At 53.7% G+C, this 24881-nt stretch overlaps 2 protein-coding genes across 2 annotated transcripts in view; one reads left to right on the top strand and one right to left on the bottom strand.

Annotated features, from left to right (window-relative positions):
• The first annotated feature begins 677 nt into the window (after window positions 1-677).
• Window positions 678-14754, top strand: FAM151A (family with sequence similarity 151 member A). Its single transcript, XM_068537538.1, has 9 exons — window positions 678-850; window positions 1771-2013; window positions 3503-3649; window positions 8956-9108; window positions 10098-10257; window positions 11699-11923; window positions 12676-12815; window positions 13575-13718; window positions 14081-14754. The coding sequence occupies exons 2-9, from the start codon at window positions 1890-1892 to the stop codon at window positions 14752-14754; spliced, it is 1767 nt and encodes a 588-aa protein (XP_068393639.1). The 5' UTR covers window positions 678-850; window positions 1771-1889.
• The window catches only part of ACOT11 (acyl-CoA thioesterase 11), a 51990-nt gene continuing 39568 nt past the window's right edge, over window positions 12460-24881 (bottom strand). Inside the window, 9 exon segments of the mRNA XM_068539958.1 lie at window positions 12460-15066; window positions 15955-16081; window positions 16705-16836; window positions 18767-18900; window positions 19933-20016; window positions 20350-20412; window positions 21240-21299; window positions 22761-22905; window positions 24340-24459. Coding sequence (XP_068396059.1) covers window positions 14911-15066; window positions 15955-16081; window positions 16705-16836; window positions 18767-18900; window positions 19933-20016; window positions 20350-20412; window positions 21240-21299; window positions 22761-22905; window positions 24340-24459 — 1021 coding nt within the window. The 3' untranslated portion in view covers window positions 12460-14910.

The raw sequence follows: 24881 nt of genomic DNA, 5'->3' as shown, positions 1-24881 counted from the left end.
CATTTAATGTTGTCCCAGAGGTCTCTTAGGCTGTCTTCATTTCTTTTCATTCTTTTTTCTTTATTCTGTTCCGCGGCAGTGAATTCCACCATTCTGTCTTCCAGGTCACTTATCCGTTCTTCTGCCTCAGTTATTCTGCTATTGATTCCTTCTAGTGTATTTTTCATTTCAGTTGTTGTATTGTTCATCTCTGTTTGTTTGTTCTTTAATTCTTCTAGGTGTTTGTTTGTTCTTTAATTCTTCTAGGTCTTTGTTAAACATTTCTCGCATCCTCTCAATCTTTGCCTCCATTCTTTTTCTGAGGTCCTGGATCATCTTCACTATCATTATTCTGAACTCTTTTTCTGGAAGTTTGCCTATCTCCATTTCATTTAGTTGTTTTTCTGGGGCTTTATCTTGTTCCTTCATCTGGTACAAAGTCCTCTGCCTTTTCATTTTGTCTATCTTTCTGTGAATGTGGTTTTCCTTCCACAGGCTACAGAATTGTAGTTCTTCTTGCTTCTGCTGTCTGCCCTCTGGTGGATGAGGCTACCTAAGAGGCTTGTGCAAGTTTCCTAATGGGAGGGGCTGGTGGTGGGTAGAGCTGGGTGTTGCTCCTGTGGGCAGAGCTCAGTAAAACTTTAATCCCCTTGTCTGCTGGTGGGTGGGGCTGGGTTCCCTCCCTGTTGGTTGTTTGGCCTGAGGCAACCCAACACTGGAGCCTACCCGGCTCTTTGGTGGGACTAATGGTGGACTCCCGGAGGGCTCACGCCAAGGAGTACTTCCCAGAACTTCTGTTGCCAGTGTCCTTGTCCCTACTGTGAGCCACAGCCACAACCCGCCTCGCCAGGAGACCCTCCAACACTAGCAGGTAGGTCTGGTTCAATCTCCTATGGGGTCACTGCTCCTTCCCCTGGGTCCCAATGTGCACACTACTTTGTGTGTGCCCTCCAAGAGTGGAGTCTCTGTTTCCCCCAGCCCTGTCGATTTGCAATCAAATCCCGCTAGCCTTCAAAGTCTGATTCTCTAGGAATTCCTCTTCCCGTTGCCAGACCCCCAGGTTGGGAAGCCTGACGTGGGGCTCAGAACGTTCACTCCAGTGGGTGCACTTCTGTGGTATAAGTGTTCTCCAGTTTGTGAGTCAACCACCCAGCAGTTATGGGATTTGATTTTATTGTGATTGCTCCAATCCTACCATCTCATTGTGGCTTCTCCTTTGTCTTTGGATGTGGCGTATCTTTTTTGGTGAGTTCCAGTGTCTTCCTATTGATGATTGTTCAGTTGTGATTCCAGTGCTCTCACAAGAGGGAGTGAGCGCCCGTCCTTCTACTCTGCCATCTTGCCCCCTGCCCTCCAGGCCTATCACTTTCAGTCTCAGGTAGATAATCTATCTGGGATAGAAGGAAAATTCATATTCCTGCAGCAGATCTAATCTGTCCTTGTCACCCACCCGTGCCTGACCTTTGTGACTCCCTGGGGCAGGGCAGAAAGAGGGAAGTACCATCTATGTGTCTCCTTTTATGCAGGGGAAGAATACCTCCAGGTCTTCAGGAAAGCAAAGTCAAGCTGGATCTAGATCCCTGGTCCCCCAACTCCCAGGCAGGGGCAGACAGGCAGCAGGTGGGGCTCAGTCTAACATCCTCTGCTGCCTCCTAATGTGCTCAAAGGTCATTTTGGAGGTGGCAGGATTTTCTGCTTGACCTGTTAAGATCCTGGGAGAGACAGAGGAGGAGGAGGAGGGCGGGAAGGTAGGAGGGACTACGGGAGCTGTCTTCTGGGACATTTTCCTAGCCCGCCGGGGGAGAATTAGGTGCTGCTAAGGCTCCTGCATCCCATCCAATCCCAGCTCTGAGAGCCTCAGGAGACTCTGCACCGCGAGGAGTGTGGGGCATTTCCCAGAGAGGGTCATCATGGCCTACAAGAAGGGGTGCTCGAAGTGCTCGAAGTGGGCCCTTGTCAGCAGTGCCAGTGTGGCTCTGGTGTTCATCATCGGGATGATCCTGTGTTTCTCGCTGCAGCAGGGCATCCTGCCAGGTAGGAGCTTCCCCGTCATGCCATCTGGTCGGCTTCCCCCATCCCTCACTCCTTGCCCCCAGAAGGTTCTGTCCCCATTGACAGCCCTGATGGCCTCCTCTCCCCTCCCTACCAAGACTCTCCTCCATCCACAGCTCTACCTGCCCCTCCCATCACCAAGCCCACCAAGACTTGATCCCCAACAGACAGTCCCATTAACTTTCCCTTCCTTTTTTACCAGGCTTCAGTTACCTGAGGACCAATGAACCTTGGTCTTCAGCCCAGACCTCCTTCTGTGCCCCCAGATGAACATTCCTTCTTGGAGGGTCACGCGGGCATCTCAAATTCAGCTGACTGAGCTGAACTTTCCCTTTCCCCTCTGCGCCCTCTCCTGGTGAAGGGTCCTCCATCCACACGGGGACCTGGGAGCAGCCTCTCTTCTTCCTGCCTCTTGCCTGTATCTTCAGTCCTGTGCCTCGAGGCTCTTCCTTCCCATCCTCTACCCTCCATCCCTGCCCACCATGACCTCTCAAGCCTCTGTCTCCTGCTGGACCCCTGCAGCAGCCCTCCCCCTCCCACACAGTCTCTGCTGCCAGCCTGCTCACACCAGCCCATATTCGGTCTGCCACCAAGGAGCTCTTTGCTTTTTTTTTTTTTTTAATTTTTATTTATTTATTTATTTATGGCTGTGTTGGGTCTTCATTGCTACGTGCGGGCTGTCTCCAGTTGTGGCAAACAGGGGTTACTCTTCATTGCAGTGTATGGGCTTTTCGTTGCAGTGTATGGGCTTCTCATTGCAGTGGCTTCTCTTGTTGCGGAGCATGGGCTCTAGGCACACAGGCTTCAGTAGTTGCAGCACATGGGCTCAGCAGTTGCAGCACGTGGCTCAGCAGTTGCGGCACGCGGGCTTTGTTGCTCTGTGGCATGTGGGATCTTCCCGGACCAGGGCTCGAACCCGTGTCCCCTGCATTGGCAGGCAGATTCTTAACCACTGTGTAAGGAGATCTTTCTAAACGTAAACCTAGTTTGCTGTCTCCAGCACACACCCAACTCCTTTGCTAGCTCCCAAAGCCATTTACAACTGGATCACAGCCCTCTTCCAATCTTGCCCTATTCCATTTCTCTGCATTCTGTACCAGGCCAATGGCCATTCCTTTAGGCAACCAGATATTTCCTACGGTCAAACCTTTGCTTATACTGTTCTCTCTGTCTGAAAGAACCTAGTCCCCTATTTTGGTCAAATTTACACACCCATCCTTCTAGGTCTCCCTTATATGTTCCCTTATCAGTGAACTTCCCAACATCCGCAGGCTGGTTCAGAGCATCATTGTGCCCAGGACCCCACGTATTTCTCTCTCTCCCAGTACTGATGAATCTGGGGTCCACTGTCTCTGCTAGATGGTGTGCTAGACACTCCCCGGGGCCCAAGGCGGGTTAGTAGGATGTACGGATGAGAGTCTTGGTCTGGGGCAAGAACTAATGCTAACAGTTCCCTTCGCCTTGATTCCAGGCTGTGAGCAGGATGCGGTCTGCCGCTCCGACGCGGACATGCTGGACTACCTGCTGAGCCAGGGTCAGATCAGCCAACACGACGGCCTGCTGGTCACCTGGTACCATGCTGCCAACAGCCAGAAGGAGATGAGGGCTGCCCTCAGCAGTAAGTCCAGTTGCCAGGACTGGGGCAGGCCGGGGCAGAGGTGGAGGCAATGGAGGGAGAGCGGAGGTGGGGCTAAGACAGCATTACCTATGAGGTGGCATTAGGATGGGTATCGCCGCGTTCTTGCCATCCTCCACTTGAGAAAGTGGGGGCTCAGAGGTTAAGTGACTGGCTCAGGTTGTGCAGAGATGTCTGGTTTCAAGGTCACATCCTGCCCTTCCTCCCAGGCCTTGTCAGGAGACAGCTTCCCTGCTAAGGAGGCCTTTGTCCTCAAAGTCTAAAGAGCCAGAAGATGTTTGAGTGCCAGCGCTACCAACAACGAGCTGTGGAAGCCTGAGCAAACCGTGTACTCCTGAGCCTCTGATTCAGAATGATTACGGCAGCCAGTTGGCAACCACTCCCTGTGGGGACACACACTCACATTCCACCTGGGACTAAGAGCAGCCTGTTTTGTGGGTGCCATTCGACAGAAGAAAAACGGAGGCTCAGAAAAGTTAGGTGACTTACCTAACTTCACATTAAGGTCACACTGTTTGAAAGTGGCTAAGCCAGCATTGGAGCACCCAGTGGTCCGCTCCCACGCTCTAAGCCACTGCATTATGCCTGGCCCAGTTCAAAAGGGAAGGTCACTCTTCCGGGACTATGGGGAAGCTCATTAGATCATGTTCATGTATGTGCTTGTAAACTCTAAAGCAGTGACTATTCAAGATAAAAGGAAGGGTCCCCAAATTTGAGCATGCTTCAGAAAACACATTGCTAGCCCCACCCCTGGAGTTTCAGATTCAGTTGTTCTGGGGTGGAGCCTGAGAATTTGCATTTCTAATAAGTTCCCAGGTGATATTGATGTTGCCGGCCCCAGGATCACACTTTGAGAACCACTGCTCAACCAAAACCCCTCAATTTTAGGAAAGTGAGATCCAGAGGGTCTTGTCCAAGGTCACACAGTAGGTCTGAAGCAGAGCAAGACCTAGGCGCCAGGCCTCTGGCTCTTACTCCTGCAGAGTCACCAGCAGAGAGCCTGGGAATGAGCATCTGGGAAAGGTTTGCTGAATGAATGAATGAGTCCTTAGGGAGACTTCCTGGAGGAGGCAGGCTTGGCGGTCAGCAGAGGAGAGGCCATCACAGGCTGGGTGGAGCCAGTTTGCTGCTGCTTCAGGATCGGGAGGCTAATGGCCAGACTTGGGTGATAAGAGGCCAGAGAACTCCCTGGCAAGAGGGAGGGCTCTTATCTGGCAGATAAGGCCTGAGGGAAAGCAAAGAGGATCTGCCAGCCCCAGGCTCATCCCAGGTCAGCCCTGGGGCAGCAGGTAAGGGATCAGGCCCCACCAAGTTGGGACCTTGGCCAAGAAGAAAGCTAAGGGCCCCAACCAGGCAGTGCCCAACAGCATGGAGCGTGCAGAGGCACCCCTTAGCATCGCTGCAGGGGTGCGGAGGACCCCAGGCCCAGTTTTCTCCCTGAGGGTCCTGCTAGGTCCCTGGGGTAGGTCTCTGGGAGGAGGGTGGCTCCACGACTGAGGTGGGGACCCTCGGGGGGAGCCAATGGTAGGCCAGGGTTAGGCCGGTGAAGTCACCTTGAACGTGACTGGACACCCATGTGGAGGGGAGGGGCCACAGCAAAGGCCTAGGAGGCAGACAGACTGGGTTCAAATTCTACCTTTTCTCATTTACCAGAGGAGTGATTTGGGACAGGTGACTTCACCCATCTGCAGCTCAGTTTCTCTCTCTGCAAAATGTGGGCTGGTAGGATGACCATATCATTTATCATCCAAACCAGGGCACGTTTGATAGTGAAAGAGGTCATTATTAATAATTATGCTGAAACAACAGGAATACACCAGACTATCCCAGGCAAACGGGGACATGTGCTCACCCTAGTTAAGTGAGCTACTCCACGTAAATGATAATTAATACTTAGTGAATGCCCAATAAAGGATATTTTATTATTTACTTCTAGTAAACGAGGGGACAGGAAGCACAGAGAGGTCCAGTAACTTGCCCAAGGTCACACAGCTTGCAAGTGTTAGAGCTGGGACTGGAAGCTAGCAGCCTTGGGTTCAGGATCTGCACACTCAGCCACAGCGCTCTCCTGCCAGACGTGATGCATAGAGCTCCTGGCGTGTGGGGGAGGGGAAGGAGGGTCTGGTAACTTCCCGTGGGCTCCCTCTGGAGAACATCACTCTTTCCCACCTGACTGCGCCCCTGAGGACCAGGACTCCTACTGTGGCTGCAGAAACCTGATCCTTTCCTCATCTCCTGTTCCTTCACACCCCCACTCAAGCAAGTTGGCCTCCCAGATTCAGCATCTGGAAGGCACATAACAGGTGTAAATGACAAGGGAGGAGACTTTGGGAGGAAGCTGGATCCAGGTGGCGATCGCAAGGAGGCAGGTTAGGTCCATCAGTCTTTAGTCCACTTCACTGAGCGTTTGCTGGGCCCCTACTCTGCACCCAGCTCAGGAGGAGGTTTAGAAATGAGTGAGATGTGGCCCTGTGTTCAAGGGGCTCACAGTGTCTCAAGGAAGGCAGCTGGTGAAAGTCAAGCAAGGCAGCAGCATCGGAGGTTCACCGGGACTCAGAGACCTGGGTTCCAGCCCTGGCTCCCTCCCAGAGTGCCCCCACCCTCCCCAGACCGGAACTGGCTCCCGTTAGATAGGGAAGGAGACCCTTCAGTATCCATTCTCTTGAACTACCCTCTTACCTGCCCCGTTGCCCCCCTCGGGCCTGGCTTCTCTGGGCCTTGATGGGCCCCAAACCCTTTGGACCCCTCTCTTTGCATTCCCAGGTAACGGAAAGTTAAGAAAAGAAAGTGCTTTGTGTTCAAGCCATAAAAATAAAGGCTACCTTCATATAGCCCTTCACAGTTTACAACGTGCCTTTATGTCCATGTCCTGTAGTCACGGCCCGGAGAGGCTCATCCCCATCTTGCCAGTGAGGACTCCAGGGAGTCCAGAGCTCTGGGCAGGAGGTATAATATGAGGATGAAATGGGACAATGCAAAGTGCCTGGCTCAGTGCTGGGGACAGCCTGGCACTCAGCTTCCTCCCCCTCCTGGAAATCCAGACACCTAGATTTTAAAGAAATCTGCAAAAATTCTCTGCGACTTTGGGCAAGCTCTATCACCTTTCTGAACCTGCGCTGGTTGATCTTAACTTTTCTATCACCCATTCATTCAGTCTCTTCTCATCCAACAAACATTTTTGAAGCACCTTTTTTAGGCCTAGTGTTGTCTTGGCACTGGAAATCCAAGTGATGGGCAACACAGACCCGGACCCTGCTCCCTGGCACTTACACTCAGGAAGGCTGGTGCTAAATGAGTAATTACATGGGGGCTGAGCACTCAAAGGAGAAGCTGGCAACCTAACTTAGACTGGATGTGTGGTTTAGGGATGGCCTCCTTGATATTTTAAGCCAACACCCACAGATGAGCTGGAGGTGGCCTAGTAAAGCTGCGGAGGGAAGTGTTGCCAAGACAACAGCCATGTGTAAGAGCCCAGAGAAAGGAAGACAAGATATTTGAGCATCGATACTCAAAGTGTGGGCCACGGACCAGCAGCATGGGCATCACGGGGGAGATTGTTAGACATCTTGGGCCCCACTCCAGACCTACTGAGCAGAACTTGCATTTTTTTTTTTTTATTAATTAATTTATTTTTTATTTTTTTTTAAATTTATGGCTGTGTTGGGTCTTCGTTTCTGTGCAAGGGCTTTCTCTAGTTGTGGCAAGTGGGGGCCCCTCTTCATCGCGGTGCGCGGGCCTCTCACTATCGCGGCCTTTCTTGTTGTGGAGCACAGGCTCCAGACGCGCAGGCTCAGTAGTTGTGGCTCACGGGCCTAGTTGCTCCGCTGCATGTGGGATCTTCCCAGACCAGGGCTCGAACCCGTGTCCCCTGCATTGGCAGGCAGATTCTCAACCACTGCGCCACCAGGGAAGCCCCAGAACTTGCATTTTAACAGTTCCTGGGTGATTTGTGTGCACATTAATGTTGGAGAAACAGGAGTGGCTGGAAGCTAGAGATTGAGGGAGAGAGGGACTCGAGATGAGGTGGGAAAGTTTGCCAGGCCTGGTCATGCAGGACCTCACAGACTATGGTAAGGCATTTAGCTTGGACTCTTAGGACAACGGGCAGGGACGTTTTGATTTTTTAACAGAAGTGACACGATCAGGTACGTGTTTGGAATACTCACTCTAGTGGCCGTGTGCAGAATGGACTTGGAGGGGAGCAGAGCTCGAGTCACGAGGCTGCAAGTGTCAAATACAAGAGGCCCTCTGATGCCAACTGTCTGTGATGGGGCAGGAGCTGAGAGCGACCCCGCCTGCCCTCCACTCCATTCCTTAGACAGAGACCCTGCCTGCCCTCCACTCCATTCCTTAGACAGACCCTGGCCGGCTCTTCTGGCCTGCTTCTCACTGAAAGGCCTCAGCTCCCTCCTGGACTGAACTCTCGCAGCAGGCGTCACACAGCCACCTGACGGAGTTAACTGTGTGCATTTAAAAGATAAAAATAACGATGCTCAGTGCTGTAAGTGTGCCGGAGATGGGTCAGCTTACGTATTCCTGGCAGGAACATGAGTCAGAAGAACTCTTCTAGACAGTAATTTGTTAGTATGGGCCTTAAAAACACCCTGCATGGCCCTGACTCAAATTCCTTGTCAGGATAAAAAATAATCAGAAAATCAGAATAAAACATGCATCATTATTTGTTAGTAGCAAAAATTTAGAAACTACTAGGATGTCTCAGGAATGGGAGAGTGGCTAACTAAAGCAGAGTGAGTGCCCTCAATCAGGGTTTTTGCAGCTTTTTTTTTTTTTTAATGAAACATAGAAAAGATTGTAAAAAATGTGTCACTATTGAAAGAAAAAGATTAAAATTATAAATGCAGAGTATTCCCAACTGTGTAAAAACTATACATAGATAAAAGTGGAAGAAAATACATCAAAAAGTGAACTATGATGGAAATGCTTTCCTCAAGTCAGGATAAAAAATAATCAGAAAATCAGAATAAAATATGCATCATTATTTGTTAGTAGCAAAAATTTAGAAATGTGGGCGAATATTTCTCTTTCTGCTTTTCTGTATTTTCCAAATGTTCTATAATAAATGTGTAATACTTTGATGATGAGAAAAATTGCTTTAAAAAAGGAAATGATCTGGGAATTCCCTGGCGGTGCAGTGGTTAGGACACAGCGCTCTCACTGCCGGGGCCCAGGTTCAATCCCTGGTCGGGGAACTAGGATCCCACAGGTTGTGCAGCAAAAAAAAAAAAAAAAAAGGAACCAATCAAGATGGAGTTTGTCCTCTTGCACAGGTGACGCTGTGGCCCTGGAGGCAGACGTCACGGTAGAAGGGCTCGGCACAGTCAACGAGACAGGGGTCCCCATCATGGCGCACCCCCCAGCCATCTACAGTGACAACACCCTACAGCAGTGGCTGGAGGCCGTGCTGGCCTCTTCCCAGAAGGGTAAGGACCTCTCTCAGCCCCTCCCCAGCTGCCCAGCCCTCTGGTCCTCAGGCCGCATGTGCAGGGGTCCTTCCACTAGGAAGCTAGTCCAGTGCTCGTCAGGAGTTGCTCGTTGCCTTGGCTTTCCAGCCCACCGCTCTAGAGGCCTGGGCTCGGGGAAGATCAGTGAGATGAGGGATGAAAAAGTGCAGGGTAAGCTGCAAAGGGCCAAACATGTCTGGGCCCTGAATCCGTGGAACTGGTTACAACATACTCAAAAGCCACATTCCACCTTCCCCTCCCACGTCTCTTTGCCAGTGATAGTCAGAATCCAGGCATCACCCTAATGTCTCTCCCTCATCCCCCACATCCGCTCAGCTGCTGCACCTGCCAATTCTAACCCTGAACCCTACCCCCTGATCCAGCCCCAGTCACATCATCTTTCTCCTGGACCTCCTTCCTCACTGGCTTCCTGCTTCCAAACTCAGGCCCTACCTGAGTGAGCTTTCCAAAATACCAATTGTCACGTCACTCCCCTGCTTTAATGCTCCATGGCTCCCCATTGTCCTCAGGACAAAGTGCGATCTCCTTGGTCTGTCTTTCAACATCTTTCTCTAACTTCTCAGCCTCACCTCCTGCTGTTCAGGCTCAGGTGGCTTAGGCCCCTCTGAGCCTGCCTGTCCAAGAATCACAGTCCCTTTTCATCCGATGCTTGACAACCCCTGAACCAGCCCCAAGTCCCAAGCGCTTACGCACCATCTGCTTCCTCCCCTTGGTGATGGGGGACGGGAGCTCATTCCTACAGGGGCAAGTCCTTTCTCTCCAGGTTAGCTCTGCCTGTTTGAAAGCCCTTCTTCACACCCAGCGAGAATCTGGTCCCTGTCTTCCCTCCCTGCCCCCAACACACATACCATACCTGCTCTCTCTGTCCCAGAAAGTCATGTCTTCTGTTTCCTTCTTCCTTGAGCACGAGGGACCAGTTCCCCAAGTCCTTGGCCCTCTCCCCACAGGCATCAAACTAGACTTCAAGAGCATCAAGGCCGTGGGCCCCTCCCTGGACCTCCTGCGGCGGCTGACCGAGGAGGGGAGAGTTCGGAGGCCTGTGTGGATCAATGCCGACATCCTGAGGGGCCCCAACATGCCCATCCCGATAGAAGTCAATGCTACACAGTGAGTGTTCGCCTCTCTGCCCCAGCTGTGTCCAATCCTCTTCCGTCAACATCTGGCACAGTAGGTGCTCAGGGGACCTTTGCTGAGTTTGCTTCCAGCCACACCATGTAGTCTGACCTCTGAGCCTTCACACGTGCTATTCCCTCTGCCTCGAATGCCTTTCCCCCATTTCCTGATGAACCTTTGCCCAGTCATTACCTGTCCCAGAAACTTCCCTGACATCCAAGGCCACTGAGGGCCTTCACTCACACTTTCCCCTAACAGTCCTGATTTCGTTGAACTATCACTGTCAGATTACAGGTTTGTCACCCTTACTACAGTGTTTATTCCTGGAGGGCAAACAGGGCCTAGTCCAGTGACAAGGGCAACACTTGGCCTGCTAGAAAAGTCTAAAGCACTGACTCCTTCCCTAGCCCCCCATGAAATCCCAGAACTGCCACCAACCACCCTCACGTAACACGTGCATGGTGTGCTCCAGTTTACAAAGGGCCACTTAAAAGGAGAGCATATATCTGAGTTGCTCTTCACATAGCAATGCCAGGTTAGGAGCATTTTTTCTCACCATTTTGCAGATGAGAAAGCTGACAATAATTGAGGCACAATCTGTTGAATGTTTATTATGTGTCACAGGCACTTTTCAAGTACTCTAGTTGTAGAATACCACTTAACTCTTACTTGAGAATGAGGTAGGTAATATTTTTATTTAATTAATACAGGAAATATCTCACTGAAGTTAAATGACTTGCCTAAATCTAGTAACTGGCAGAGGAAAGATTCATAACCAGGCCTTTCTGACTCTAACTTCCATGCTCTTTACCGTCCATCCATCCATCCATCCATCCATCTTTCCAGCCAGTCGGCCAACAATCCATCCGTCCAATATTTATCATGATTCTCAAACTGAGGTGCATTTGGAAAGCAGCAGTTTGAAAATGTAGTCAGTGGCCCGAGATAAATCATGGTTCACCTTCTTGGAGTGAAGAAAATTACTCAATAATTTGGGGAGAGGGAGGGTAACATTATTTGCCTATTAAAATTTGCATCAAGGCAAAATTTGAATGAAATTTTTAAATAAAATATGAAAGTTCAGAGACTCTCACAGCTGGGAGAACCCACATCCCACACCTGGGACTTTAGATTGCAACCCCCCGTCCATGTGGGTATGTTTACGAAGGCCTGTCCTGCCTGAAAGGATGCCATCTTTGAGAATCAAAGGGGCTGGGTGAGCTGCCCAAGGTCACAGAATCAGGACCCAAACCCAGACCTCCCAGACACCAAAGTCCATGCCCTACTGTGGGACTTTGAGCAAGCCATTGCTGTTCTTTAGGACTGTGCCCTTATATCATAGATGCAATAGATCCTGCCTCTTCGTAGCACTGTGATGGGAACCCGGGAGATGAGGAAGGGGCTCTAAAAGACCAGCATCTCTGATTCTCTGCAGGTTCCTGGCCTTGGTCCAAGAGAAGTATTCTAAGGCAACCCTGTCTCCAGGCTGGACCACCCTCTACCTGCCCCTGTTCCCAAAGGGGACGTATACCCGAGCCATGGTAGAGAAGATGCAGGGGCTGGTGGAAGGACTGCCACAGAAGGTCACCTTCCCTGTGCGGGCTGTCATGGTGCGGGCTGCCTGGCCCCACTTCAGCTGGCTGCTGGGCCAATCTGAGAGGTAAGGACTCCCAGGCCCCTGCCACAGCTCCCACTCCCTCCAAACCCGCTCCCAGGCACTGATGCCCCCGGAAGATCCCAGAGGCTCATGGCTAGAAGGGTCTTATTGATCATCTGGTCCAACCTCTGCCGGTGCTCACATGCTCTACAATGTCCCTGCTTTCTGCTTGTATGCCTCCGGTAATGGGGAGCTCACTATCATCTGAGGCAGCCCGTCCATTGGCAGACAACTCTCTGCCCATTGGAAAGTGTCTGCACTGAGACACAATTTGCCTCCCACAGCTTCCTCCCACGGAAGCCAGCTGTTCCCTGGGGCTGCACAGATTGCACCTACAGCCTCTGCCCCAGGATAGCTCTGTAGGGATTGAGGAAGCCCCATCCCCACCCCTGCACTCTGTCCCCAGCTGCCCAGCACCACCTTCCTCAGCCTCTCCCCACTGGAGGCCGCCCCCTTCCCCTCTTCATACCTGACCTCTAACACCACCCCCTGTGCCCATCTCTTCTGTCCTTGTCTCCTTCCTAAGACAGGACCCAGAAATAGACACTCCAAGTGAGGAGGTAGGGCAGTCCATCTCCCCTCCTTCTCAGCCTCTGCTCTCAGTCATCGTTCCCGAGGCCTCTGTGGCTTCTTCTGCCCCCAGGAAGCAGGGTAGCATTCCTCCCCTGCCCAGCTCGGGCCCAGCTCTGAGCACAGGAGTGGGGCTGAGGGCTGCTGGGCCCAGGCAGGCACTGAGCTGGCTCTCTGGACCCCAGGTACAGCCTGACGCTGTGGCAGGCCACCTCGGACCCCGTGTCAGTGGATGATCTCCTCTACGTCCGGGACAACACCGCCACCCACCAAGTCTACTATGACCTCTTCGAGCCTCTCCTGTCGCAGTTCAAGCAGCTCGCCAGTAGGGAGGGGTCTGGGCAGCGTGGGAAAAGGCGGTGGGGCCGGATTCTGCACAGGGCAGCACTTGGTAGACACGGCAGCAGAGTTAAGTGGGATGGGGCACTGGAAGGGGAAAATCCTAGGAGGGATAGGAGGAAGGAATCGTTTTAAGCATCAGTTGTATGCCAGACCCCAGTACGGTATGCTAAGCTTTATAGATCTGTGAAGCAGGGATTCCATTTTACAGATAGGGAAACTGAGATTCAGAACAGTTAGGTAATTTATACAAAGTCATTCAGCTTGAACGTGGCACAGCTCCTACTGGTACCAGCAAATTCCAAACCCCATATGCTTCCCCTTGCAATACAGTTCCTCTAAGGTTTACTCTAGCATTTCAGAGAATGGCCCCTCCACTGTACCTGCTAATCAGTGATGCAGACACTACCTTGTCCAAACACCTCACTCGCCTGACTCCAAACCTAGGAGAGCCTGCAGTTAGGCCATCTCAAAGGGGACCCATCAGACCCAACATTCCTGCCTTGGGAGCCATCTTGGTGAGGGGGAGGAATACCAGCTTTGGGGCCAGGTGGACTTGGCTCCATCAGGTTCCAATCCCAGCAACCCTGCCTACTGGCCGTAGGACCTTGGGCAAATCACCTGTAATCTATAAAACAGGGAATTACAGCTCCCAGGAAGCTTGCTGTGAGGCTTAGAGAGGATGCGTGGTGCACAGAGGGCTCTGTGACCAGCGGCCTCTTCATCTTGGCAATTTGCCCCACAGTGAACACCTCACGGAAGCAAAGCTACTACACGGGAGGCAGCCTGATCCCCCTTCTCCAGCTCCCTGGGGATGAGGGTCTGAGCGTGGAGTGGCTGGTTCCTGACATCCAGGGCAACAGGAGCACAGCAACAGTGCGACTCCCAGGTAAGGTCCACCTGCAGCCCCTGTTCTCCTAGCTCAACCACGAGCGTTTCCTACACTTGGGGAAGCTGCCTCAGATCTCCGTTACCATAGCAACACAGCTGCAAGGTAGGGCGTACGGTGCCGTCAAAAGTGCGGGGCTCCTGGCCTTCAGCACCTGTGAGCCCTCAGTCACATCACGCTGCAAGAGAGGCGGGCATGGGCCCCAGGGCTGAGCCACAGGCAAGGGCCCAGAGCTGAGCTAGCAACTCATTGTGTCATTCTGATGAGCCCCGGGCACATTCATAAAGCAGCCCTTCCACCTGGAACCCAGATCTGATTGACAGATCCTATTACCCCGCTGCTGCCTCCATTGCCTCTTCCAGACAGAGAAGGCATGATCCTGCTGAAAGTTGGCCTCCAGGAGCCTGCAGCTGGGGACCCCGTGCCCATCGTACGTGCCCCAGATGGCCGTGCCCTGACACTGGAGTTCTGCCTGCTGCAGCTGGCCACGCGCCCCGGACGCTGGGGCATCCATGTGCACATAGCAGAGCCCACAGCCCTCCGGCCATCCCTGGCCACACTGGCCACCCTCTCCACCCTTGGCCACCTGCCTAGGCCTGTGTGGGTCGGGGCCACAGTCTCCCACGGGAGTTTTGTGGTCCCTGGCTACATGACTGGCAGGGAGTTGCTTACAGCTGTGGCCGAGGTTTTCCCCCATGTGACGGTGGCACCAGGCTGGCCCGAGGAAGTGCTGAGCAGTGGCTACAGGGAACAGCTGCTCACAGATATGCTGGAGCTGTGCCAGGGCCTCTGGCAACCCGTGTCCTTCCAGCTGCAGGCTGGGCCGCTGGGCCAGAGCGCGGCTGGAGTCGTGGCCAGGCTGTTGGCAGGCTCCGCCCGGGCCACTGTCACAGTGGAACACAGCCCTGGCTGGGGCAGCTATGCATCTGTGCGGGCAGTGCTGCTAGCAGCCAGGGCCGTGGAGAGGACCCGAGTCTACTACAGGCTACCCCAGAGTTACTACCAAGACTTGCTGGCGGATGTTGGCAGAAAGTGACCACCCAGGGGTGCTGGGCTGGTGGACCCCTGGGTCCAGGCTTCCCACGGGGGTGGCAGGAAGGAATAAATGCCTCTGCCTTCCTCAGTGCACTGCGTGTGTGTCCTCAGGGCAGGATGGAGTGGGAGCTGCGTGTGAGGTGGCCACTGAAGATGCCTAGAGGGTCTGGAGGCTGGGGGCCAGATCGTTCCGGTTGTCCAAGAGGAACTGCTCACAAGCCTTGAAGGTGGTGTAGAACTCAGAGGAGAGGCCAGTCACATTGGTGGTCACGTACTTGAGAAAGCCTGGGGTGGCCTGGTTATAGTAGGACACCTGCAGGATGGGAAGCCACACTCAGGGAGGCTGGGCAGTGGGAGGGGTGGGAGCTGAGTGCACGTGAGGCGGGCGGGAGGCAGCCTTGTCACCTGCTAGGAAGGCAGCAGATACCAGCCAGCACCTGGGGCCTTAGAAGACTGCGTGACTGGCGGGTGTGACCTCCTCCAGCTGGCCTCCCCCGACCCCTCACCCCCATCCCGGGTGCTGACAACCCTGGCTTCCCTCTGTCACCACACACTACTGTCATCACGTGTCTCCCCTGTCAGCCAGGAGGCCCTGGAGGACCGGGGCTGGGTCTCCAGAGCCCAGCACGGAATCCCTTTTAAATGAAGGTGCTCTAGGGCCATTCGCAAGTTAGAATAAGCCCAAGGATTGCCCTGAGGAGCTCGTCAGTTTAGGTGTATTAAGTTAGCTAGCACTGTCCGAGTCCCTGCCTCGGGGGAATCTCCGAGCCGCTGTGAGCTGAGGAAGGGGCAATGGGTATCCCCAGCCCAGCCACCCTCAGCCTTCTCCCCTACGCTTTAGTTAACACTGACTGCCCTGCTGAGTTTTATGGGCCCTGAGAGCCATATAAAGCCTTCCTAGACAGTAAGTAAATGAGGAGATAGAATTTTAGATCAGAGCCCAGGGCTTCTGCCCTCTGTGTCCAGTGCTTTTTCCAAGACCCTGCAGTGGCCTCGGACTTAGCACAGATTAGGTCTTAATGAAGGCTCATTTTCAGCGCCTGACACGCTTAGGCTCTCCTGAGCTGGAAGAGAGAGACTGCTGACGGGCAGGGGAGCCTGGGTCTGGAACTGTCTGAGCTGGACAGTGCTGAGCTCTGGACACAGGTGTGGCTTTGGGGTGAATCTGGGTGGGAGGGGGAAAGGAGACACCCAGCCTCACCTTGGTCAACTGGTCCCCCTCGTGCCAGAAGCAGAAGCCTGAGCAGATGGTCTCCCCACGCCTGTACTCCGAGGTCTCGAGGTGCGTGGGCAGCGTAACTGACCTCATCGCAATGACATAGGGGTCCCTGGAATGGAGGAAGGGTGTGGAGGGGACACAGGAGAGGGTGAGGGCCTGGTTCCAGAGCCCTCCTCTGGCACTGATCCAGAGTCTGAGGCACGCAGAGCCTGGCTCTGGGCCAAGCTGGAAAAAGGAGATGCCTGTGGGTTAGCAGCTCTGAACTCACCAGGAGCCAGCGTGACTGCACCGTGGACTTTCTGGAAAAGCCCCTCCACTGCAGACACTCAGGAAGCAGTGTTGCGCTTTGGGGTTTTTGTGCTTCATCTTTTTGCCTGTCTCTAGCAGAAGTGATGCCGTCTATCCGGCATCCCCACCATGGCACAGCTGACAGCCTCACCACCCTTCAGGCAACACGGGGCCTTCAGAGGCCGGATGCCAAGGAGTTGGCCATGTGAGAACTGGCCTGTCTGTGGCCTGGGGCAAGGCGCCCTCACTACCCCAGGGACAGAGACCACCCCGCTTTAGAGCATGAGTGACTAGAGGGGCCATGCATCCCCATGTCCTCCATCCTACCCACAGCAAGACCACTGCGGCCAGTAGGAAGCAGAGGGCTGACTCTAGGCTGATGTCCCCTCCCTGGGGAGGAAGATGAGCCCTGCCCACCTCCCACCCCAGAAGGCAGGCACGCACCTGTTGTCACAAGGCTTCCGCCGAGAGGCCAGGATCACAAAATCCTGGGGCTTGGGGTCACCGCCGAGGGCGGGGCTGACGATGTGGTAGATGGCATCATCCTCGTCCACCTGCTGCACTAGCTCCACGCTCCTGTACAAAACCCACGGGCGTCACACCAGCTCCTCGTGTGAGAGCAGGTCTGACCCAGGCCCTCCCGTGCTTCAGCTGCCCTGAGCAGATGCTTGGGGGATATTTCACCCCCAACACTGCTCAGCAGGGACCACAGGAGGGCAGAAAAGGCTGGCAAGATAAACACACACACGGGCACACAGACACATACACAAGCAAATGAACACACACCCGTGGGCACACATGTGCACACATACACAGATAGACACCCACCGATGCACACACACTACACAGATGTGTGATGCTTTAGTAGTTGTACTGAATATTTAGTGAGCGCCCACTGTGTGCCAGACACTGTTCTAAGAGCGTTATGGGTCCTATTTCACTTAACCCCACGTCAGCGCATGCAGTTGGTACTCTTAGTATCCCCATTTTATAGATGAGGGGGCTGAGACTCAGAGAAATAACTCACCTTCGGCCACAGAGCTAATAAGGAAGCAGGTGTGGGACGTGCTTGGGCTGTTGGGCACCAGAGCTGTGCCCCTCAGGCCCGGGCACACTGCACGCATGTGCCCAGGTAGACACACGTAGGCTTACACCAACACGCACACACACAAAAGGACATCCACGCAGAGACACGCACAGCCATGTCCAGACCTGCCATCTTTTCCCCGCTCTCCCACCTACCCTGGAAGCTGCCTCAGGAACAAGGCAGCTGTGGGCAGGGTGGAGGAAAGCTGCTAGGGCCTCCCTTCCCCTCAGGACACGCCCCCCAATCCCATCAAGCATCAAGATCTGATTGGGCCTTCAAGGCCCACACCAGCCCGCTTCCTCCAAGAAGCCTTCCTACCACATGCCCAACCCCTTCTCCCCAACATCCACCACCAAATCACCTCTCAGGCTTCCAGGATGGCATGGCCAGCAGGCCTGGGGCCAACCTAGACCAGGGCTTTTTAAAGCAACGCAGCCCTTTTTTGCAAAGAAACCTTATGCAGAAAGCCTGTGTGTGAACAGCTACAAGCCCGCCTGCTTTGGTGAACAGAGATGGGGGAAGGTAGGGGAAGGCCAATTTGTCAAACATCAACTCACCAAATGACCTGCTTACTGAATTTCCGGATACACAGATCCTCCTTATGGATACACTCAGGAATATAGGCTCCTCTTAATAAGCCATTGGAGAAATGATCAAAGAACCCCCAAAGGAGGGTGTTGGCATAACAGAAAATGACTTGAAAGGGATTTGAAAAAATACCAGTTTCAACTTTAACATTCCCATATTAAACACTGAAATTCTGGCTATTTTCCTAAGCAAAAACTTACATGGAGAATCAATAAATTTGGGGAACAAATGCATTTATGGGAATAACATTTATATTCAGTAACTCACTACATTAAAAAATAACATTCATATACATTCATGTACATATCCAAACGAAGAACTGGCAAACTTGGTAAATTCAGCAAATTGGCCGTTCTCTGAGTTACCCTGAGTCTGGGAGGGGTTCCCACCCGAGGGGTTCCCACCCACCCCCTCCACTTCCAACTACCACCCCAAGCAGTCCCTGAGCCCCCTCTGGGAAGGCAGAACTCCACAGAACACACTTTGAAAATCACTGATCTATCCCTGGGTGCAAATCTACAACCCACACCTCAAGTACCCATTTTAAGAGGAGGGAAACTGAGGCCCCGAAAAGACATGACTTGTCCATGGTCACACAGTTAGTTAGGCCAGGAACAAGACTTAAACCCAGGCCCCTGACTCCAATTCCAGGCTCACTCCCTTCCCTGAGGGCTCAGACTACCCTTGACTCTGACGCTCACCTAACACATAACCAAGTGCCCCACCCCCATCCTGCCTGCTAAAGGCCGGCAGGGGCTGAGCACAGTGGGGGGACAGCTCAGGAGGAGACACCTGAGGGCCCACCTCCCCGCCCCACCCCGCTGCCCTCACCGGTAGTGCTTGTCCCATTCGGGCCTCCGACGGAGGTCTGAGAGCAGCAGGAAGGCCTGGGCGGCGTCCACGTGCACCAGCATCTCCATGTGGAAGGAGAGGAACTTGTCCTCCTCTAGAGTGTACAGGCGGACCTGCATGGGCCAGAGGGCAGCCTCGTTCCCGCGCCTCCTCCTCAGCCTATGCTGGGGACCGGGGCTGGAAGCTCAGGGCTGCGACTGATTGCTGTGTAACTGTGAGCAAGCGACTCAACCTCTCTGAGCCTCGGTCGCATTCCCATGAAAATGGGAGATTCAGCCCTAGTGGATGGGAAGGTGTCTGAAGGAGCAGTGACTGCATGCATAAGCCCAGGATGGAATGGTACTCACTACGAAATGGAACAAACTCAAACAAGCACTCAACACGAGTGAAGGCCTTGTGCCAAGAGAAAGAAGTCAGATTGAAAGGTTATATACTGTATGACTCCCCGTATTGGACATTCTCAGAATAGACAAAACTAAAGGGACAGAAAACTGATCCGTGGTCTCCTGGGGTTGGGGGTGGGAAGAGGCTTGACCACAATGGGGAATGAGAGAAACTGGGGGGATTATGGAAATGTTCTGTATCTTGATTATGGTAGTGATTTTGTAACTTTATGTGTTTTCCAAACTAGTAGAATTGTACACTAAAAAGGGGAAATTTTACTACATGTAAATTATACCCCAATTTTTTAAATGTGGAAAAAAATTTTTAAAAGAAGGTAAAGAAGCAGGGGCCGACACAACAACAGAATGAATCCTCAGAGCCAGGTGCCCATCCAGCCCCCTAAAGTCAAAGTCAAAAGTGGCAGAGCTCAAGTCCTCCCTCAGCCCGCGCTTGCCCCAGGCCCCCATCCCAGCAGCGCCTCACTGTAGAAGGAGCAGAGAGAGGGAGGACACAGTGGGGGAGGATGAAATGGGGGGCAAGAAGGTGGGTGGGCAGGAGAGGATACGGAGTGGGGGACCCCCACTCCAGGCCCTGGGGGGCAGGTTTGCTTCTATAACTGGGCTGGTTTCATGACCTCATCCAGCTCCTTTTAGGGAATCTCCCTTTGACCGGAGTGCTTTGAGAGGGTTTTTGTGGCTCGCGGTCAGCCGCCTCTGGTGGCTCCGAGGAGGAAGGACAGTTGGGAGGGTGGGGTCAGCTACCTGGCTGATCTCTGAGGACAGCACCCAGTTGTCCCTGGCCACGAGCATCTTCAGGGAGGAGACGTTGTTGTAGCTCAGGTACACCTGGACAGAGCACACAGAGAAGCCTCAACTTCCGCCTTCCTCGGGGGCTCCGTGCCGGGCTGCGCTGGGGCGGGGAGAGGAAACTGGACGTGAAGGAAGGAGCCCTTGGCTTTGGGAAAGGAGGCCGGGGCTTGGCAGACGCCTACTCCTCTTGGGGCCCCAGCTCCCTCCTGCCAAGCAAGGGGACACAGGAAAGCCCTTGGCTACCTGTGCCAGTCTTGCAGCAGCAGTATCCCGTCCCCTCTGGGCCTACCTCCAAACCCGCTCACAAGAGGGGAGGATCGGGGATCCCGACAGGCCTGAGAACGGTCGGCTCAGAGCAGAAGGCCTTACCTGGTTGCTAGGGTCCCAGGGGACAGAGAGGGGCATCTCCGCCTGCTTACAGGACACGATGTACTTCCTGGGAGAGAGGGAAGACAACAACCTTGGTCCCTTGGGAGCCCACAGACTTCGCTGCTGGCTTACTGTGTGCCAGGCCCTGTGCTCAGCCCAGCGGCCTGGGAGAGACTCCTGTCTGGCCAGGGAGACTGGATGGGCACACAGAAAACAGCAGCTGAGGACATACACACTCAGAGGCGGGGACGGGCTGGGGGAAAGGTGCAGACCCCCAACACCCTTGCTGAGCGACTTCACTCTGGCTAAAGCGACCTCACTCTTATGCCTCAGTGTCCTCAGCTGTAAAATGGGATCAGTGGTCACACCTGCCTCCTCATGGGGTCATCACAGGGAGAACAGTGCTTGGCATATGGTAAACCCTCCATTTATGCACATTTTTCTTATTAACATCGGATGGTGAATCCTGGTGCGTTGACAGCTCTTTCAAGTTTGTAAAGTGCTTTCACAGCAGAGTCATTCACACCTGGATTTGCTTCTTAAGCAATTGCATCTCCTCTCAGAGCCTTTCTTTCTTCATCTGCCAAACGGGCATCAGAGTCAATGGGAGGAACACAGGAAGTAAAATTGGCCACACCTGGCCAGGTTCAAATTCTCATTCTGCCCATCATTCCTATCTGAGTGCCCATGGCCACCTAATCCCTCTGTCCTCAGTGTCCTCGCCTGTACAAGGGGCCAGTAAGACCACTGTGTCACGAGGCCAAGACCAGAGGCTGCCTGGATGTAAAGGCCCAGCCCAGGGGCAGCACCGAAGAAGCACAAGTTCCCAGGGCCAGGGAGCAGACAGGGAAGCCCTAGAGCCGTGTCCACTCCCACCGCCTGGCCCCCACTTTCCTGTCCAGGCGGATCTTCTTCCTGGCACTGGCCTCTCGGTACCGCCGTTCGCCATCCTGGGGAGAGGAGCAGAGACAGACTGTGGTGCAGGAGGGACAAACAGCTTGCCCCCACCCCCATTACTGCCTGCCCCCTTCCCCAAAGGGCCCAAGGAGACCCTCCCTGCAGCCCTAAAGTGAAGTTCAGATCTCAATGGGGCAGCCTGCACAGGACAGTGCCCGGTCACTGAGCTCCAGCCCCAGCTTCCCCTGAGGCTCCCTGAGTGACTTTGGGTACACCATCTGCCCTCGCTGTACCTGCTTCCTCCTCCATAAAAGGGGATCCCCAAAGGGCACTTACAACGCTAAGAACCCACATTTATTGAGCACTTGCTATGGGCAGGCATGCTTCTGAAGTGTCTTCCATGCAAAGCTGCATCTAAGCATTATGACAACCCTCTGAGGTTGGCACTAGTACTATCTCCAATTATTTTATTTCATTTCATTTCATTTTATTATTTTAATTGCCTGCACCGTGCAGCTTGCAGGATCTCAGTTCCCCCACCAGGGACTGAACCCGGGCCACGGCAGTGAAAGCCCAGAATCCTAACCACTAGGCCACCAGGGAACTCCCAGTACTATCCCCATTTTACAGAGGAGGAAACTGAGGCACGGAAAGGCTAAGTGGCTCAGCCAAGGTCACAGGGCTAAGGAGTGGGGCCAGGAACAGAACCCAGATGGCCTGACCCAGAGCCCACCCTCTGAACCACTACTTCTAATGTCTCCCCACTCGTGAACATTAAGTGGCAAAGGCCTGAAAGGGCCTCGTGGACTGTCCACTGTCCCACCGCCTGCCAGGCTCCCTGCTCCTCCGGCCACCACCCATCTTGACTGCCGAACGCCCAGCTCTGGAGCGGGGGTCTTCTCAGCCCATGCTCAGTCTTGTGAGGTGGGCGGGCAGGGTGGGTGACCTTCCTGGAGAGAAGGAGCAACCTCTCCAAGGTCACTCCCTGGCTCCCCAGAAGCAAGCCCGAGCCTGGTCCAAAGGAGGCACAAGGGAACATTGTTTAGAGCCAGCCTTGAACCCAGGTCCCTGACTCTCATTCCTACGCTTTTTGCTCCCCTGTCACCGTGGTCAGAGCAGTCGCCACTTACTCAGCCCGCAGCAAGGTCAGTATCTCCCCAACAGCCCTGAGAGGCAGGAACTGCAGATACACCCTCTTTACAGATGGGGAGTGAAAGCTCGCAGAGGGCACCCACTAGAACGTGGCCAAGGTGGGGTTCCAACCCACCTCTGACCCCAAAGCCAGTGCTCTTACAGCTCTGCAGGCTCATGAATGCCTCTTAACGCCCGGCACGTGGTCTGAGTTCTTCCAGGAAGCACAGGGTGCCTTCCTTGCACAGGGAGCATCCCCGGGGGCGGGTTAGACCAGGGCACTCGGGGCTGGCTATGCCCCAGCAGAAGGACAGAGCTGGGTCCACTCCCCAGTCCTACCACCCTGGGCAGAGAGGGAGGGGGGCTGGCGGTAGGGCACTCACCCCAGGCTGGGGCCGAATCCAGGGCAGGATCTGAGGCTGGTTATCTGCATCCAGGACCACAAAGGTCATGAAGGCGCTGTTGATGTGCCGCCGCTGGGTCTCGGCCTCCTGGCGGTAGGCCTCCACACACACGCCCACCTCCATGCTGAGGGGGATGGAGGGCTGGTCTCAGCTGGACAGACCTTCCTGAGGCCACCCCCTCCCCAACACACACGCACACATGCACAGATGCACACACGTACTCCTGCAGTTCCTCCCACAGCCCAGATCAGAGTCCGATGGGCAGGAAACCCAGAACTGTTCCCTTTCAACAATGTTTACAGAGTGCCCACTGCGCCCCTGGCCCCGTGCTTGTCACTGGGGTCACAGAAATGAATAAACCGGTCCAGTCCAGGTCCTCATGGGCTAACAGATAGGGGATGGGGCAACAAACATCTATATAAAATACGTCACGTAAACTGCAAAGGGTGATGGAAAGACATAAGAAAGGAGGTGGAGGGGCAGAGCCTAATTTGAGAAAATGTTCATCATACACCTATTCACCAGCACTTTAATAGCCATAGCCGTGCTCCTGACAGCTCCGTTGCTGCTGTTTCTGTATCTCCGACTGTCTTTATGAATTATAAAATAGCAGCCACCTCCATTCCCCCTCACTTAGGAAGGTCTATGATCCCAGAATGTGGACATTATGCAGATGGGGAAATCAAGACCTAGAACAGGGCACTAACTTGCCCAAGGTCACACAACAGTCAGGAAGAGAATTCTGCACTAGAAACCAGGCCTCACAGCTCCTAGTTCAGGGCTTTCCCCCTGCATGACAGTAGAATGTGTGCTAGTCAGACTGTGAATAGTAAAATAATAATAATAATTTTAAAAATAATAATAAGCAGCAGGAATGGCTGACCTTCACTGAACGTTTTCTCTGGCATTCTACTAGTAACCCCTCATTGAATCCTCACAACTATGAGGTAGTTGTGGTGAGCCCCATTTCACAAGTGAAAGAACTGAGACTCAGAGGGGTTAAGTAACTTGCCCAAAGTCACACAGCTGATAAGCCGTGAACCAAATTTGAACCCAGGCAGCCTGGCTCCAGATCCCTCACTTTTAACAACTATGCTATCGTTGAAAATGACCAAATCTTTGAAATCACCAAAAAGCTTTCATGGGGGTATCAGAATTCATTCCAAAGGTAAGGGCTCTGGGAACTAACTGCTGTTTTAGGAAAAGGGTGGGAAAGGGTTTGATAAACAAGGGAACACTGGCAAGAGGTGGCCCTGTGACCTGAGCACCCACAGTGTGGCAGGACCAGAGACAGGAGCCGGGGAGAGAGACAGAGACACCCCAAGCACATGGTGTGACCTGTGACGGCAGCAGGCACAGGGCTTGGGAGGCCAGAGAAGGAACATCAGAGCTGAATCTTGGTGATGGTAAAGGGACCCAGCAGCCAGGCAGAGTTCAGATCTCATAGACCTCAACTACAGGGGAAACGGTTCCTGCAGTTTTGTGGTAAGGTCCCTTCTTAGGTCAGGAAGAGCCCTCAACCCCAAGAGGCCCCATCTCACCCATCCCAGCCCCACACCTGTGCTTGAAAGCGTTGTTCACGATGGCCTTCAGCACCAGGCGGTCCCCAACCTGGGATGGGCCCCGGAAGTGGAACATCTCAATGGCCTTCAGCGTAGGGTGGGCATGGCACAGCCGGCTGGAAGAGGTGGGGGGTCAGGGGGACAGGACAAATGCCTCCAGTGCTTCAGCCACTGGCTTGGGCCAGCCTTCTCCTGCTGCCCCCATCCCCAGACCCAGCCCAGAACCACATGTACCACCCTCTGGCCCACCCACTCCCACCCAACCCAGTGACAGCTCTGCCCAGAGGAAGAGAACTAAAGTCCAATATCACAGCTTAGAATACTGAGGTCTACGTGCGTAGCTGGAAAAAAGCTGAATTTGAGGTGACATAGGAAAGGGCAGGGCTCGCGGTAAACCTTTTCCTTCGAACTTTTACACCCTAGCACCTGCTCTTCCTACTATCTGGAAGCCCTCGCCTTACCCAATGCTACTCGTCATTCAAGGCCCAGATGAAGTACTCCTCCTCCAGAAAGCCTTCCCTGACTATCCACACTCTGA

This window comes from Eschrichtius robustus, chromosome 3 (genome assembly GCF_028021215.1).
Source record: "Eschrichtius robustus isolate mEscRob2 chromosome 3, mEscRob2.pri, whole genome shotgun sequence".
Classification (NCBI taxonomy): domain Eukaryota; kingdom Metazoa; phylum Chordata; class Mammalia; order Artiodactyla; family Eschrichtiidae; genus Eschrichtius; species Eschrichtius robustus.
This window is presented reverse-complemented; position numbering and strand designations above follow the sequence as displayed.